A 15,541-nucleotide genomic window follows, 5' to 3' on the forward strand; every position below is an offset into this window, starting at 1 on the left:
GCGGCAAAGCGACGACGACTCCTGAGCCACACGCAAATCATGTGGTGGCTGCGTTAGAGACACCGAGCACCAGACAACCGAGCCACTGGTCCCGTGGCCGCCGTTCGGGACATCAAGGCCGAATGCTGACAACCAAGATCGACTGAGAGGACCAACCTGCCGGGAACAGGAGCTGCCTGCCGAAGCTGAACAGAGTAATAAAATACCTACTCATCTCAAATGCATGCATTGCTTTAGCATGATTTAAAAATCCTCGCTATACTCTGCTGTGTCTTATGGCAATATAGCACCTTAACTGTTGCCATGCTTTAATTTAAATTGCTGCTAAGACTAATGCAAATGTAAATATTACCTCATTCGCATAACAGCGAACTGTTACCAAGCAAGCTTGCATGCACTGCTTTAGCTTTTACATAATTTAAAAAATCCTTGCTTTACCCTGCTTTGCTCTGCTTACTCTAAACTGAAAGCCACAGTGTCCTATGCCAAAATAGCACCTTTAACTGTTGCCATGCTTCAATTAAAATTGCTGCTAAGACTAACGCGAATGCAAATACTACCTCATCTGCCTAATAGTGAACTGTTGGCAAGCATTCAGAGTAGGCTCGCCCAGCAATAAACTGTTGCCAAGCTCTAAATTAAATTGTTGCCATACTAAAATACAAAGTTAAGTGACACTGTGCCTGCCTAGCACTGAACTGCTGCCAGCTTTGAACTAAATTGTTGCTAGATTAACTGAAAATGTTAGCACTACTTCGCTTAAATTGTAACCAAGCTCAAATGCAATCGTAACGTAGTATTGCTCAAATACACACCAATTACTTATTTGCCACAACACCCAACACATAGAAATGAACACCAGCAATACACTCATAACCATCCAGTGTCTCATTATATTCTCACATGCAAACACAACACAAAACCTAGACAACAACAACTCCACTACTCACAATCCGCATAACACTCACACACACACCATGCACACCCAAAACAACAACCACAACAACCCACTTACATATCACCAATCCCATGCACAACCTTTAAACAACCTACCAAATCAAAGACACAACAACCAACCAACAGGAACAAACCCCGAATATTTACGAGAAAACAGGGAAAACAATGACAACAGCAAATTCAACCATCGAAGACACAGACAGTTAATAAAAATAAACACATCTAACCCCTCCTTGGAACCACATCACCAAATCAAACTAGGATAAGTCAATGCAAGATCAGCAGTAAGCAACTCGATAGACATACTAGATTGGATCACCACAGACAAACTAGACCTCTTATTTATCACAGAAACCTGGTTCCATAGTCCTACAGACCCCGCCATCCTACAAACGTGCCCACCAGAATACAAAATCACGCACTGGACAAGAAATGGAGAAAAAAGAGGAGGCGGAATAGCTTTAATATACAAACCTGAATTCACCATCACAATCACAGGCGAATCTACCTCACCACAACTTGAAATTGCATCGACAAGAATCAACCATCCAAGTCTAATAGGACACCTTAACACAATCCTATTCTACAGGCCACCAGGAAAATGGCAAGACGCCCAAACACAACTCATGGATTTCATCTCGAATACCTGCGTATCAACTTCAAACATCCTCATACTAGGAGACATCAACTTACACCTAGAAGATGACACCCTACCAAGTACACGAGAATTCAAAGAATTCCTACAACTCTGGGATCTGCAAACACCCAACTTACAACCAACACACGAAAAAGGACACACACTAGATATCATAACAAATAGACTCGAACCGAACTCAACTATCACACTCACCAACACAAGATGGACACCCACACTATGGTCAGACCACCATAAAGCAAATGTCACACTTTACTGGCAAAAAACACAACCAAACACAATCAACAAACATGAGCGAACAACCTACACAACAAGAGGAAAAATAGACCCCACAACATTCTGGCAACAGATCTACCAGAGTGAATGGACTGCAAACGCTGGCACCATCCAATTCCTCCAAGAATGGGACGATATAAGCACAACAACATTAGACAAAATCGCCCCAGTCCAAACCAGAACATCACACAGGAAAAATGCAAATCCATGGTTCAACGAAGAGCTGAAAAAACTGAAAACACAAGTCAGGAGACTTGAACGAGCCTGGAATAAAAAGAGAGATGAACAAACACTAAACGACTGGAAACAACTTCGGAGAAAATACAAATACACCATCAAACAGACAAAAAGACTACACTATAAAACATTAATAGGACCAAACTACAAAGACACACATAAACTCTTCAACCTCGTGAACAAACTGTTAGACACCACACCTGTTACAACCAACGGCAAAGATACACCAAGTGTTGACAACCTTGCAAAATACTTCAAGGAGAAGATTGTACAATTACGACAAAAAATACCCGCCAGCACTATAGAATACACCACTCTCCTAGACTGTCTAGATCCAGAAGAAGGAACACACCCAGCAGACAGAACCTGGACCGAATTTGAACTATTACCAGAAGAACTCATCTCTAAAACTCTCAAAAAATATGCCAAATCCAACTGCAAACTAGACATATGTCCAAATAGCCTCATGCAAACTGCTCCTCAACAATTCATAACAAACCTAACAAATCACATAAACTACATGCTACAAAATGGACTCTTCCCAAAAGAAAAAGGAAAAATCCTACTCACACCAATTCCTAAAGACACAAAGAAAAACACGAGCGAAATAACCAACTACAGGCCAATTGCATCCATACCACTAATAACCAAGCTAACCGAAGGTATGATAACCAAACAGCTCACAAACTATCTAGACAAACATTCAATACTGCATGATGCCCAATCAGGATTCCGTTCGAATCACAGCACAGAAACAGTATTAGTCACCCTAATGACCAGATTCAAACAAAGAATTGCAACCGGCAACAATATACTCCTCTTACAATTCGACATGTCCAGCGCCTTCGACATGGTTGATCATGAAATCCTAATACACATACTTGAATACTTTGGCATCGGAGGAAATGTCTTGAATTGGTTCAAGGGGTTCCTAACCCTGCGCTCGTATCAAGTCACATCAAATTCAACCACGTCCAAGGCATGGATACCTGAATGTGGAGTCCCACAGGGATCACCTCTCTCTCCAACTATATTCAACCTAATGATGATCCCTTTAGCAAAACTCCTATCAAACCATAACCTCAACCCGTACATATACGCCGATGATGTGACAATATACATCCCATTCAAACAAGACATCAAAGAAATCTCCAGCGAAATCAATAAAAGTCTACACATCATGAACACATGGGCAGATGCATTCCGCCTGAAACTGAACGCAGAAAAAACCCAATGCCTGATACTCACCTCCCAATACAACACAACAGAATTCAACGTGATAAACACACCAAACCTAAAACTTCCAATCTCAGAAACACTAAAAATCCTTGGAGTGACTATCGACCGCCACCTAACACTCGAAACTCACGCAAACAACATAACCAAGAAGATGTTCTTCAGCATGTGGAAATTGAAAAGAATTAGACCATTCTTCCCAAGATTCGTCTTCCGCAGCCTAGTGCAATCCCTCGTCCTTAGCCACTTGGATTACTGCAACTCATTATACGCTGGCTGCAAAGAGCAAATACTAAGGAAACTTCAAACAGCCCAGAACACAGCAGCCAGGCTCATCTTCGGAAAACCTAAATATGAAAGGGCAAAACCACTACGAGAGAAACTACATTGGCTTCCACTCAAGGACCGCGTTACTTTTAAAACTTGCACACTAGTCCATAAGATCATTTACGGTGAAGCCCCAGCGTACATGTCTGATTTAATAAACCTACCACCTAGAAACGCCAAAAGATCATCCCGAACTCACCTCAACCTTCATTACCCAACCTGCAGGGGCTTGAAGTACAAGACGATACACGCGTCAACCTTTTCCTACAAAAGCACGAAGTCTTGGAATACATTACCACGCAACCTAAGAATGATCAACGAACAAGCCTCCTTCCGTAAACTACTGAAGACACACCTGTTCGAACAAACTTATGGAAAGAGCCAATACACATAGAGACCACTCACTGTCCACAATGCAATACACATCCACATCTGATCCATCATCCCTTTATCCAGTCAACCATACATTCGTCCACGGAACTATGTACACTATATGTCTAGGCGCCTAATAATGCCCTTTTTTCCCATTGTCTCTTTCTAATGTCTCTGTGTTTTGTCCCATTGTTATACTACCAACGATATTCGAATGCCTCGCACAACTCTGTTCAATGTAATCCATAACTTAGTTGTAACAAATGTATTTCTATTATTCAAGTCTTATTGTAAGCCACACTGAGCCCGCAAATAGGTGGGAAAATGTGGGATACAAATGCAACAAATAAATAAATAAATAAATGCAAATGAAACGGGGGCTAGCGAGGTTTTCTTCTGTGTGCATGTGGGAGTGTGTGTGACCCTGCCCTCTGCCCTCTCTCCCTTCCCCTGTGCTGTCTGTCCTCTCTGTCCCCTCCCCCCTCAGAGTCGAGTCCTTCAGTGTTAAGTTTCCTGCTCTGCTGTGTTTGTGTTACAGAGATAGTGAGGGCTTCTGCCCTCTCTCCCCTCCCCCCTCTGAGTCCTTCACTGTTACAGAGAGAGAGAGCGATTTGATTTTGTGCTTTGCTGTGTTTTCCTTCACTGTTTGTGTTACAGAGAGAGCGAGGGCGGGGCAGACACTCATGGGAAAACCGGATATCTCTCCCCCTTCACACTTCCGGCTGGAGACTTCATTTAGAACGTTGGTGGTGCCTTTTATATATAGAGATATTCAGTATCACTGTCCAATTAAGTGTGGCTAAATAGGCGGACACATACAAATACCCAGTGCACCTGAATGCAACTCACCTTGAGCTACTACTGAAAAAGGTGCGAGTAAAATAAATAAATAAATAAATAAATAAATAACTGGGCAGGAGCCTCTCCTGTCCAGTTAAATTGCTTTGAATATTGGGTGAAAAGAAAATAAACCTTTTGAAATTAACAACCTTTCACTTATTTTGTATTGTTGTCTGGGACTGGACTCCTGGGTCTATAATTTATTTGAATTTAATTTAATCGCTTAACCATCAAGTTCAAGGTGAAACCAATCACAAATTACATGCAGGCACTTTCTCTGTCTCTAGAGGGCTCACAATCTATCTACTGTATGTTAATGTAACTTGCCTTGAACTACTGAGGAAAGCCATGAGCTAAATTCAAATCCCTTCTGGTTCAAATCTGTACCCCGAAAATAATTCAAATCATAACTGAGGAGTCTAGTCTTCCCTAACCAATGAAGGATTCATCTCAGTTATCCATTTAACCATATTTTGGTCTAATGTTCTCTAAGATCTTAGCAGCCTATGCAGGGATTGAATCCTGCCTACTACCACTCTAGGGTTAAAACAGAACAGACAATAATAAGTATGTTGCTTGCTATATAATCATATTTTAAGCAAGGCTAGACATTGAGGTAATGAAAATTAAATCAAAGCATATTCTTTTAGACCAAAATTTATCTAGTTAGACATCAATTAGTAGCTATTCCCCACTCTGTCTACTTACTTACCGTAGAAACAAAACAGTGGTTGATGTCCTGCTCAGCATACAAGACCTCATCCTTAATAAAGACTGATATTGCCCGGAGAATGAACGAAACAAACAGATTCATGTGAATAAAATTTCTCGTGCAATGAAGTTTCCTGGAAAAGGAAGACAAATACCTGTGATATGCTGCGATTTTAAACTACAGAGTTTCAGTATTCATGTTAACAGGCCTACAGCCCAGTTCAGTAACTCACTAATGCCCAGATGATCGAAAGCCATGAACTGTTCTAAACAGTGCTCTAAAAATAGCGTTGGAACAGCACGGGGCTTTACCGCCCCTAGGATCAGAGATAATAGCATGCAAACGTATGCACACTATTATCTCTGATCATAGGGTAAAGTGCAGGAGGATTGTGCCTGAGCATACACTCTGGCACAATCCTCCTGCACTTGTTTGACCCTCTCTGACACAAGTTCAGGGGGGCTGGAGATCTAGTGGGTCTCTAGTACCTGTAACCCCCCTAGCATCCCCCTCCAAAATCCCTGGTGGCCCAGTGGGCTTTAAATCAAGCCCCCCCCCCCCCCCGACCTGGTGGTCTAGCAGCCTTCATCCCCGCCTCCCATACCTTTATTGGAGGAGGCAGGTAGACTCCCTTCTCTTCCAGCAGTGCCGCCTCTGAGCACAGGTCACGGCAGCTCACGAGCCAGCAACATGGGGACTGGAGGACCAGAAGACTTCTCGTCCCCCAACCCCCGACACAAGTTTAGGGGGGGTGGATATCTGGTGGGGGGAGCTGGAGATCTGGTGGGTCTCTAGCCCCCCTACCCCCCTAGTATCAAGCCAAAAAATCCCTGGTGATCCAGTGGGCTGCAAATCAAGCCTCCCCTTGACCTGGTGGTCTAGCAGCCCTCTTCCCCACTCCCCATACCTTTGTTGGATAAGAGAGATAGACTCCCTCCTCTTCCAGCAGTGCCGCCTCGAAAATGGCTGTGCCTAGCCCTGGCCAGTGCATCCTGGGATGCGCTAGAGTGGGGCTTCACATATTTCACACTATATAAGTTTCTCCCTTATATGTTGTGAAGCCCCGCCTATCACATCCCAGGATGCACTGGGCAGGGCTGGGCACCACCATTTTCAAGGCGGCACTGCTGGAAGAGGAGGGAGTCTACCTCTCTTATCCAACAAAGGTATGGGGAGTGGGGAAGAGGGCTGCTAGACCACCAGGTCAGGGGGAGGCTTGATTTGCAGCCCACTGGATCACCAGGGATTTTTTGGCTTGATACTAGGGGGGTAGGGGGGCTAGAGACCCACCAGATCTCCAGCTCCCCCCACCAGATATCCAGTCCCCCTAAACTTGTGTCGGGGGTTGGGGGGACGAGAAGTCTTCTGGACCTCCAGCCCCCATGTTGCTGGCTCGTGAGCTGCCGTGACCTGTGCTCAGAAATGGCAGGATATCAAGTCTTTTAATACGTGGGATGAACACAGAAGATCTCTAATTAGAAATAAATGATATAAAAAACAAAAAGAGTTGCATATGTGCTTGCATGTCAAGTGGTACTTTGATGGCAACTCTGGCTGTAAAAACTAAGGCTGGCACTGGGCTGGCTTGTACGGTCTACGTCCTGCATATGGCAAGCCTTTTTAGGGTCCAATCCACTGTGGAACAATCCATCTTTCGTGTGGTATATCTAGGGTGGAAAAATTAAAAGATGGGCTCCTATAGGTAGTAGGAGCTGGGATCATGCCTCCCTTCAATGCTCCAGTAAGAGAGCAGAGGGAGAGGTGTTTGGAAATTGAGGGGTATCTGTGATAGAGCTACAGCTTGTTTGGGTGGGGGGGGGGTGTAAAGGTGTGTGGGTAGCAGTATGTGAAGGTTTTACTGAGGAAAAAAAGGTTTATGTATCAATGATTGTTGGGGGTGAGATGTCTAGGGTGTGGTTTAGGGACTTGTGTACGTTGGGGGTACAATGGGAGTGTGTGTATTTTCTTGTGTCATGTTTGTAGTCTGGGGCTGTGGGGAGGGGGGTCTTGTATAAAAGACTAAGGAGAGGGGTGGGTGTGTTTGGGGGTGGGTGGGTAATCTGAGAAGGGTTGTGCCTGCAGTGATGGTACAACAGGAGGGGGAGTTGTCTAAAGAAGGTCTGCACAGTGTGTGTGCTTGTGTGTGGGTGTGTGGGGGGGGGGGGGGATAGAGTAGAGAGAAAGTGTCCCCCTTTTTGCATGTAAAACCAGTTTAGATGTGAAAAAAGTGCTTACAATATTACCTCCTGAGTTGCAAGATGAAAGATTACTAACTTTTTGCCTATCAATACAATATGTGAAAATCCTTTATCACAAAGGCCGAAAGAAGAAACAGAAGAATTTTCCTCCACGAATCTCAAATCAGAATAGCGAAAAACAGCGGAGGTGACATAAAACACAATTCAACACCACAGGTGCCAAAAAGTCCTTTATTTAGATTACAGAAAACCCAAAACGGGCCATGTTTCAGCCTATGGGCCTGCATCAGGAGTCTAAAGAACAAAATAAAAACACTCATATCAAAATAAAATGTACATATATCATAAACACAGAAACATCTCAGGCATGTCAAAAATTACATTAAGCAGCAAAATCATATTCAAAAACAAAAATATAAAACAAAGAAACCATAGGTTAAAATACTATAATAAAAAATCAATCTGGAAGCAGAGGGAAAATGTTATATAGTCTATAATAAAACATATATATCTAAAATGTATTTAGCCACAACCAATATAATAACTGTGAACAGAGATATTTGAACTCTGAGAAAAACAAATTGCAGGTAAGTGTATCTTCGGGTTGTTGTGATGTGTGCATAATTTACTTCAAACTTTAAAATATTTGAATTTTTGTCTACTTAGACCCTCAGCATCTTCATCCAGCACGTTGTTCCTGAGGAAGCCTTTTGCCAGGGTGAAACGGCGGCTCCCGTTGAACGCTTAAATGACAGTGCTGTATTCGGAAAATCAAGCTAAGTGCAGACTTGTTAATGACTATACAGTTTGCCGCTGAAAGGGTCATTTTTCAATATGATGAATAGAAGTAAATTTGAATAATCTTTAAGAGTAAAAATACAAAAATTTACTTTGGAGTTTTTGATGCCCTATGATAGAAATCAAGCGTCTTTTACGTTTCAAACTCACACAACGTATCAGCGCTTAAAACCTTTGGCAAGTTGCTTCTGGTTTCTGAGGGCTTTTCTCCAGAGTACGATTCAAGTACCATTTATTTGTAAATGATCAGCTACAATTTTGTGTTTCTTAAAAACAAATATAGTCCCAGGGGGATATGAATACAGCCAAAGATAAACATATGCTATATATATCTGAATCAAGCTTAAGATTAAAGAAAAAAAACAAAAAACAATCAACCACCTATTAAATCTGATATAAACTTGCATTACTAATAAGATTGTATAGATTAAAAAAACTATATGAAAAAATAATGTCTAACATTAGTGAATATACCTGAACAATCTTTTTGACACCTACAATGTTGAATTGTGTTTTGTGTCACCTCCGCTGTTTTTTGCTATTCAGATTTTAAATCTTTTATCACATGTCTATTGGTTATGGTTGTTTTGTAAGTAAAAATCACAATGGGGACGATATTCAAAACCATTTAACTAGCCAGGAATAGCACCTGGTTGGTTAAATGGTACTTAGCCAGCTACCCACAGATATTCAGTGGGAAATAGCCCACTGAATAGCTATCCATTGATTTTCAGTGCATCGCCTGCTAAGTTTGGTGGCCAAATTTGGCCACATCAACAGTAGGTCTATCTTTGGCCGCTATGAACTTAGCTAGCCAGAGCTGAATATCGGCTTTGCCGGCTATGTTCTTAGTGGCCAAAAATAAACTGGATATTCAATGCCAGTCACTAGAAATGGCCTGGCATTGAATATCGGGGCACAGCGCTGACCACGGGAGGCAGCCTGCCTACATTCTGTGGTCTGAATATCAGGCCCAATGAACTTTTGATTAATACTATGATATATTTACATATTTTCTTAAGGATAAGTAGTTCAGATACTCACCTAAACCGACACAGGATAACCATAGCTGTAGTGAGTGCAACAAGCGAAGTGCTGTAACCAACCGTGTACAGAGCTTTGACCGACAGATAGTAGTAATCCTATAGAACAAAGTATAAAGTGACAGTTTCATAACTATATAATGTTTAAATATTTTATTAACATTATCTCCTGTCCTTTATGGCATTCTGATACTGAACAGTGTTGATTACAGTCTGATAAGATCACATTTTGAGACATAGGCAATATACTCTGTTATAATGGGTGTATTGACAGCAATTTTCAATCAGTTATCCTGGAAAACAGTGATTTTGCCTGGACAAATTGACCATTAGAATAAGGGTAATTTTATAATGGGGAACATAGTTTATGAGGGCAAGTAGGCACCTACGTGGTTGCATTTTGTAAAGACTACGACTACATTTTGATTTATTAAATTGTGCAATTAAAAATGTTGATCTTGCTGGCTGTTCATGGGGGGGGGGGGGGGGCATAGCCAGCTGTTCATGGAGAGGCACAGGGATGGGCAGGGGGGCACATTTCCTCTCCCTCCTACCTAGGGTTACTATATGTCCAGATTTACCCGGACATGTCCTCTTTTTGAGGACATGTCCGGGCAACCGGGCGGGTTTTGCCAATCTGCCCGTTTGTCTGGATTTCTGGACAAACGGGCAGGCTGGTGGGCAGGCCGTCCTATAGGAAATGCGGACAAACGGGCAAATTGCTAGCCTCCCCTCCCCTTACTTACTACTGCCCTGGTGGTCTAGTGACTTCTTCCGTCTTCGGGGCAGGAAAGAGCCCCCCTCTTTCCTGCCCGGAGCGCTGCCCTGCATGCATCCTTCTTGTTCGTGATCTCAGCGCTGATTCAAAATGGCCACCGAGAGTTGAAGTGACCTCGCGAGACTTCAACTCTCGGTGGCCATTTTGAATCGGCGCCGAGATCACGAACAGGAAGGATGCATGTAGGGCAGCGCTCCGGGCAGGAAAGAGGGGGGCTCTTTCCTGCCCCGAAGAAGTCACTGGACCACCAGGGCAGTAGTTAGGTAAGGGGAGGGGGGTGACAGGGAGGGGGAGTGATGAAGTGTGTGACAGGGGGGAGGGGAAATGTGACAGGGGGAGCAAGGGCATCGAAGGGGGTGAAGCGGGGTGTGAAAGGGGGCAGGGCATGTGTCCTCCTTTTGGGGGGACAGAATATGGTAACCCTACTCCCACCACCCACTAGATAGCTTACCGTTGCTGATGGGGATGCCGAAGCCAGTTGAAGAAATCCTTTGTCAAAGTGTCGTTCTTCCTCCTTGTGCTGCCTCAGCAATGAGGAAATCAGACAGCAGGGTGCCTCCAGCCACTGAAACTGGCACTCTCCGAGCATGCTCAGTTCATGCATATACTGAGCATGCTTGGGAAGTGCAAGTATTGGTGGCTGGAGGCATTCTGCTGACTTCCTTGCTCCTGAGGCAGTATGAGGAGGAAGGGGACGACTCAGGAAGTGGATTTCATCAGCTGGCGGGGCTTCAGCTACCTTACCAGCCATTGAAAAAGTACTATAGCTTTAGGGGGGGGGGCCTTCATCCATGCTCACTCTCATGTGCCCCTCTGTGCCTTCACCTGTTCTCTTTTTCTCTCTCTCCCTGTGCCCCCATGCCGTCACCCATTTTCTCTTCCCCCCGTGCCCCCCATGCCTTCACCATTCTCTCTCTCTCTCTCTCACTCTCCCTGTGCCCCCCATGCCTTCACCATTCTCTTTCTCACTCTCCCTGTGCCCCCATGCCTTCACCCATTCTCTTTCTCTCCCCCTGTGCCCCCATGCCTTCACCATTCTCTCTCTCTCCCTGTGCCTTCACCCATTCTCTCTCTCACCATCCCAGTGTTTTTACCCATTCTCTCTCTCCATAATATGCATCTCCTCCCGCATTCTCCCTCAATCTTCCACCCGCCATCTCGCAGTGTTAATCATGATTAATGTGCAGCCCTAGTAAAGACCCATAGGTACATGTGTATTTTAATAAAATACTTTCATAAGTGGCAGAATTGCACATGCATTGTTATACCTGCTCAAGAATAGGTGTAAATGACTGTACCTACATTAAGAATGCATGTACATTAGTTTGTTTTATAATCTATGCAAGCACTTGCAAACTCCACCTCTATGCATGCCTACCATCATGTCAATGACCATACTTTTATGTCAGATGGAATTTTATAACAGGGGATTTACTTTCATCTGTGGGCACATATGGGCCAGAAATGACTTTATAAGCAGGTGCACTTGAGGTACATGAGCAGTAAGTGGCTGAATTAACCCAAGATATTAAATGCTGGGGCATGTGTGGCTCCAGGTATTGAATATCTGGTTATATGTGCTCACCCGGAAGTTATTTATTTATTTAGATTTGCTTATTTATTAGGATTTATTTACTGTCTTTTTGAAGGAATTCACTCAAGGAGATGTACAGCAAGAATAAGCCAAACAAGCAATAGACAATTACAGCAGTGAAAATATATTTGGCATTGTGACCAAATTGTGTGTGCAACTTAATTAATTAACCCTAGAACGCATGACGTTAAAAATATACATATTAACGTCATGGGGGCCTTTTAGGCCCCCATGCACATAATGTAGAAAAACACACTTAAATAACTTTCACAAGTTTATTTCAAAATTGCTCAATGAAATATGAATAGTGGACAACATTTTAATTATAATTTTTCACAGAAAACACCAAAAAATCTTTTTTTTCCCAAATTTCACGCAAAGACATGAAAACACACAAAAATGCATAGAAATCTATAGCAAACTAGCTGCAGCTACATTTTTATTCTAACTTTCTTTTCTATTATATTAGTCTTCCAAACAATTCTGACATGTTATTTTTTCAGAAGAGTGTTCTTTGCAAACAGTTTCCTTACAAGTGGAACAATATCGCTCAGTTTTCCTCTCTATGTTTCTTGGACACATGAAACAACGCTTTCGTTTTCTTTCTCCTGGCTCTGGAGTAATCTGAAACTGTACACCACACCGTTTCATTGCTTCTTTAGTTTTCTTTGGCAAGCATTTCAAGTCGCTTCGCTCTATCATGTGAGGTATTACAAGTTCATGACAAAGGTCCTTCAAGAATAAGCGTCTCCTGTCCTTCCTCTGTGCATGAAATTCAGGATGAGTTTCTGTATAAATAATGAATGAATTTAGGGCTGCTACATCAAGCATATTTGAAAATAGTACTACAGGCCATCGTTTTGTTTGCCTCTTACACGAATATTCTCCCACCATCTCATCCATTTTATCTACCCCTCCTTTTGTTGCATTGTAATGCAGGATGATTTCTGGTTTCAATTTTTGTTTATTGCTGTCAACACTGCAATCGTGATGCATGGTACTGAGTAAAATTACAGATTTCTCCTTCTTTGCCTTGTAAGATACCAAAGTCGCTTTGTTATTGAATCCAAAGACACTCTCATAAAGTGCTCGCTGACGATTGTGTTTGAGTGCTGCTGGAATTTCTCGTCTGTTTTGCTTTATAGTACCAACAAGTGTAATAGCTTTTGCAAACAGAAAATTGCCTAGTTCAACATTGGTGAAATAATTGTCCATGGTGATGTTTCTACCTGAATTGAATATTGGAACAGCAAGAATTTTGACTATTTCAGACCCCAGATCCTTCTGTACTGGTGCACCAACCTCTTTGCCACAGTAGATTACGTCATTTATGCCATAATAATTTGCAGAATCACTCATCCAGAAGATTTTTATACCGTACTTGGCTGGCTTGCTGGGCATGTATTGTATGAATTTGCAGCGTCCTCTGAACGGTACAAGTTGCTCATCTACAGTAACATTAGTACTAGGATTGTAAAGTTTTGTGCAATTTTTGATAAATATGTTCCAGATATAACTGATAGGGGCTAATTTGTCTGTTTCAAACCTCGCTGCACGAGTTCGCTTATCATCAAAGCGAATGATCCTTCTAATTTCCTCATATCTGCCCACTGACATTGTCGCCTTATAGTGTGGATCAGAAAGTGGGTCCAGAAATAATTCTCGTATTGGGACATCATACGATTTTTGACTCCCTGCCAGCAGGAAAAGTCCAATATATGCATAAAGTTCCTCTTTTGAGATATTTTTCCAGGACTTATTTTTTGCTGAAGCGATACGTCTTCCTTCTAGGTTTGAACATAATAGGACCTCTTCTGCAATATTGTCAGAAAAATAAGTACAGAATACATCTTTAGGGGTAAAGTAACTGGGACTTCCCACAGCTCCTTGAGCCTGTCTCACAATATTGTGTATTGGAGTACGTCCGACTAATGTAGGATTACTGTCCCAAAAAACATTCGTTTTGGATGTTCTACTTATCACTTCTTGAGGATCCACTAGATTCACTTCTTCATCATCAGAGGAATCACTGGATGAGGATGTTTGATTAGCTGGTGGCAGATATTCTTCATCAGACAAAGATAGTTCACTTTCATCATCGCTTTGAAACATAATCGCTTCAATCTCTTGGTCAGTCAGACACTTGGAGGAAGACTGTGCCATTGCTGACTAGATGTTAGAAAATGAAACAGATTTCCTCTCAACAGCTTATCTTATCACAGGTCCTTCAGCAATTAGCTCACAGTGTATACTGTCCTCAGTGTTCAGAGGACCTGAGGTGATGTCATGGCCTTATCACTCCCTCCAAAAATCACATGACATCCTCACATGTTATTATCCACACCCTGGCCCCTCCACCAGCATTACTGAGTACAAATAAAGTAACTTGAGACACAAACACTTCTGAGAACATGATAAAAACAGCGGGGGCCTAAAAGGACCCCAATTCGTACAGATGTAGTTTTCACCAAACAAGCATTGTTACACCATAATGCCTATGAAAAAAAATTATATGAACAACTGGATATTATCAACAATGACATACTTGAGTAATACCTTGAGTTTCAAAATTCTAACTAAAGTAATTTTGCAGATAATAGCAAAAATGTAAGCATGGGGGCCTAAAAGGCCCCCAATATGCGTTCTAGGGTTAACCAGCCAATCGGCACAAATGATTGACCAATAACAAGGATTTATCTGCACTAACTGGCACTAATTAGAATTTATGTGCATGACTTTCTAAGTGCATTCTGTAAAGTGGTGTGTGTAAATTCAAATATATGGATCTCAAAAGGGGTGTGGCCATGGGAGGGGCATGGGTGGGTTGCGGGAACTCCTAAAACTTATGCACACTGCTATAGAATATGCCCGATCTGTGCTTAAGTTAGGCATGAGCATTTAAAACAGGTTTTAGTTGGCATAGATGGCCATGCCTAAATTTTAGTCGTGGGGATGATGCTTTGCATATTCTATAAACTACGCCTAAATTTAGGCAAGGTTTATAGAATAGTGTTAAGTGCATTTTTTTTCTGGGCTGATTTTTTTTTTTTTTACTGAATATCAGCACTACCCAGCTAAGTTGTGGTTCCACCTAAACTATGCCCCTGGATCACCCCTAACCTAACCTTTTAGGGAATGGCCAGTTTGCAAAGATATTCAGCACCATTACTCAGTTAACTGCTGCTGAATATTGGTCCCCAGCTGGCTCAGTGGGGTTTAACCAGGCAGGAGTGTCTCCTTTCTGGTTAAACCTCTATTTTTCATTTTAGGAGTTTTTTCTTTTGGTGATTGCTTTATTTCCCTTACATATGTTCTAACTCTGTTTTATAACTAGACGTACAGAATATTTCCTCAAGCCAGAATAAAGATCTTCTGTTGTTGTTCAAGAAAACTACTGTATATTTATGGAAAGAATGCGACACATAGTATTGGGTGCTATTTTCCACTCATCTTGGCAATCTTTAAAAAGTTTGAAACAGGTGACATTTTACTGCCAAACCTGTACAACATAGCTTTTT

The 15,541-nt window shown here is 42.2% G+C and overlaps 1 protein-coding gene across 1 annotated transcript in view; it reads right to left on the reverse strand.

Annotated features, from left to right (window-relative positions):
- ADCYAP1R1 (ADCYAP receptor type I) overlaps nucleotides 1–15,541 on the reverse strand; it is a 273,281-nt gene that overhangs the window by 102,133 nt on the left and 155,607 nt on the right. The window contains exons 6-7 of the mRNA XM_030189904.1: nucleotides 9,653–9,750; nucleotides 5,613–5,745 (exon numbers count right to left, since the gene is read on the reverse strand). Of these exons, the coding sequence (XP_030045764.1) occupies nucleotides 5,613–5,745; nucleotides 9,653–9,750 (231 nt within the window). The remainder of the gene's footprint in view (nucleotides 1–5,612; nucleotides 5,746–9,652; nucleotides 9,751–15,541) is intronic.

Source organism: Microcaecilia unicolor, chromosome 1, assembly GCF_901765095.1.
Source record: "Microcaecilia unicolor chromosome 1, aMicUni1.1, whole genome shotgun sequence".
Lineage (NCBI taxonomy): Eukaryota > Metazoa > Chordata > Amphibia > Gymnophiona > Siphonopidae > Microcaecilia > Microcaecilia unicolor.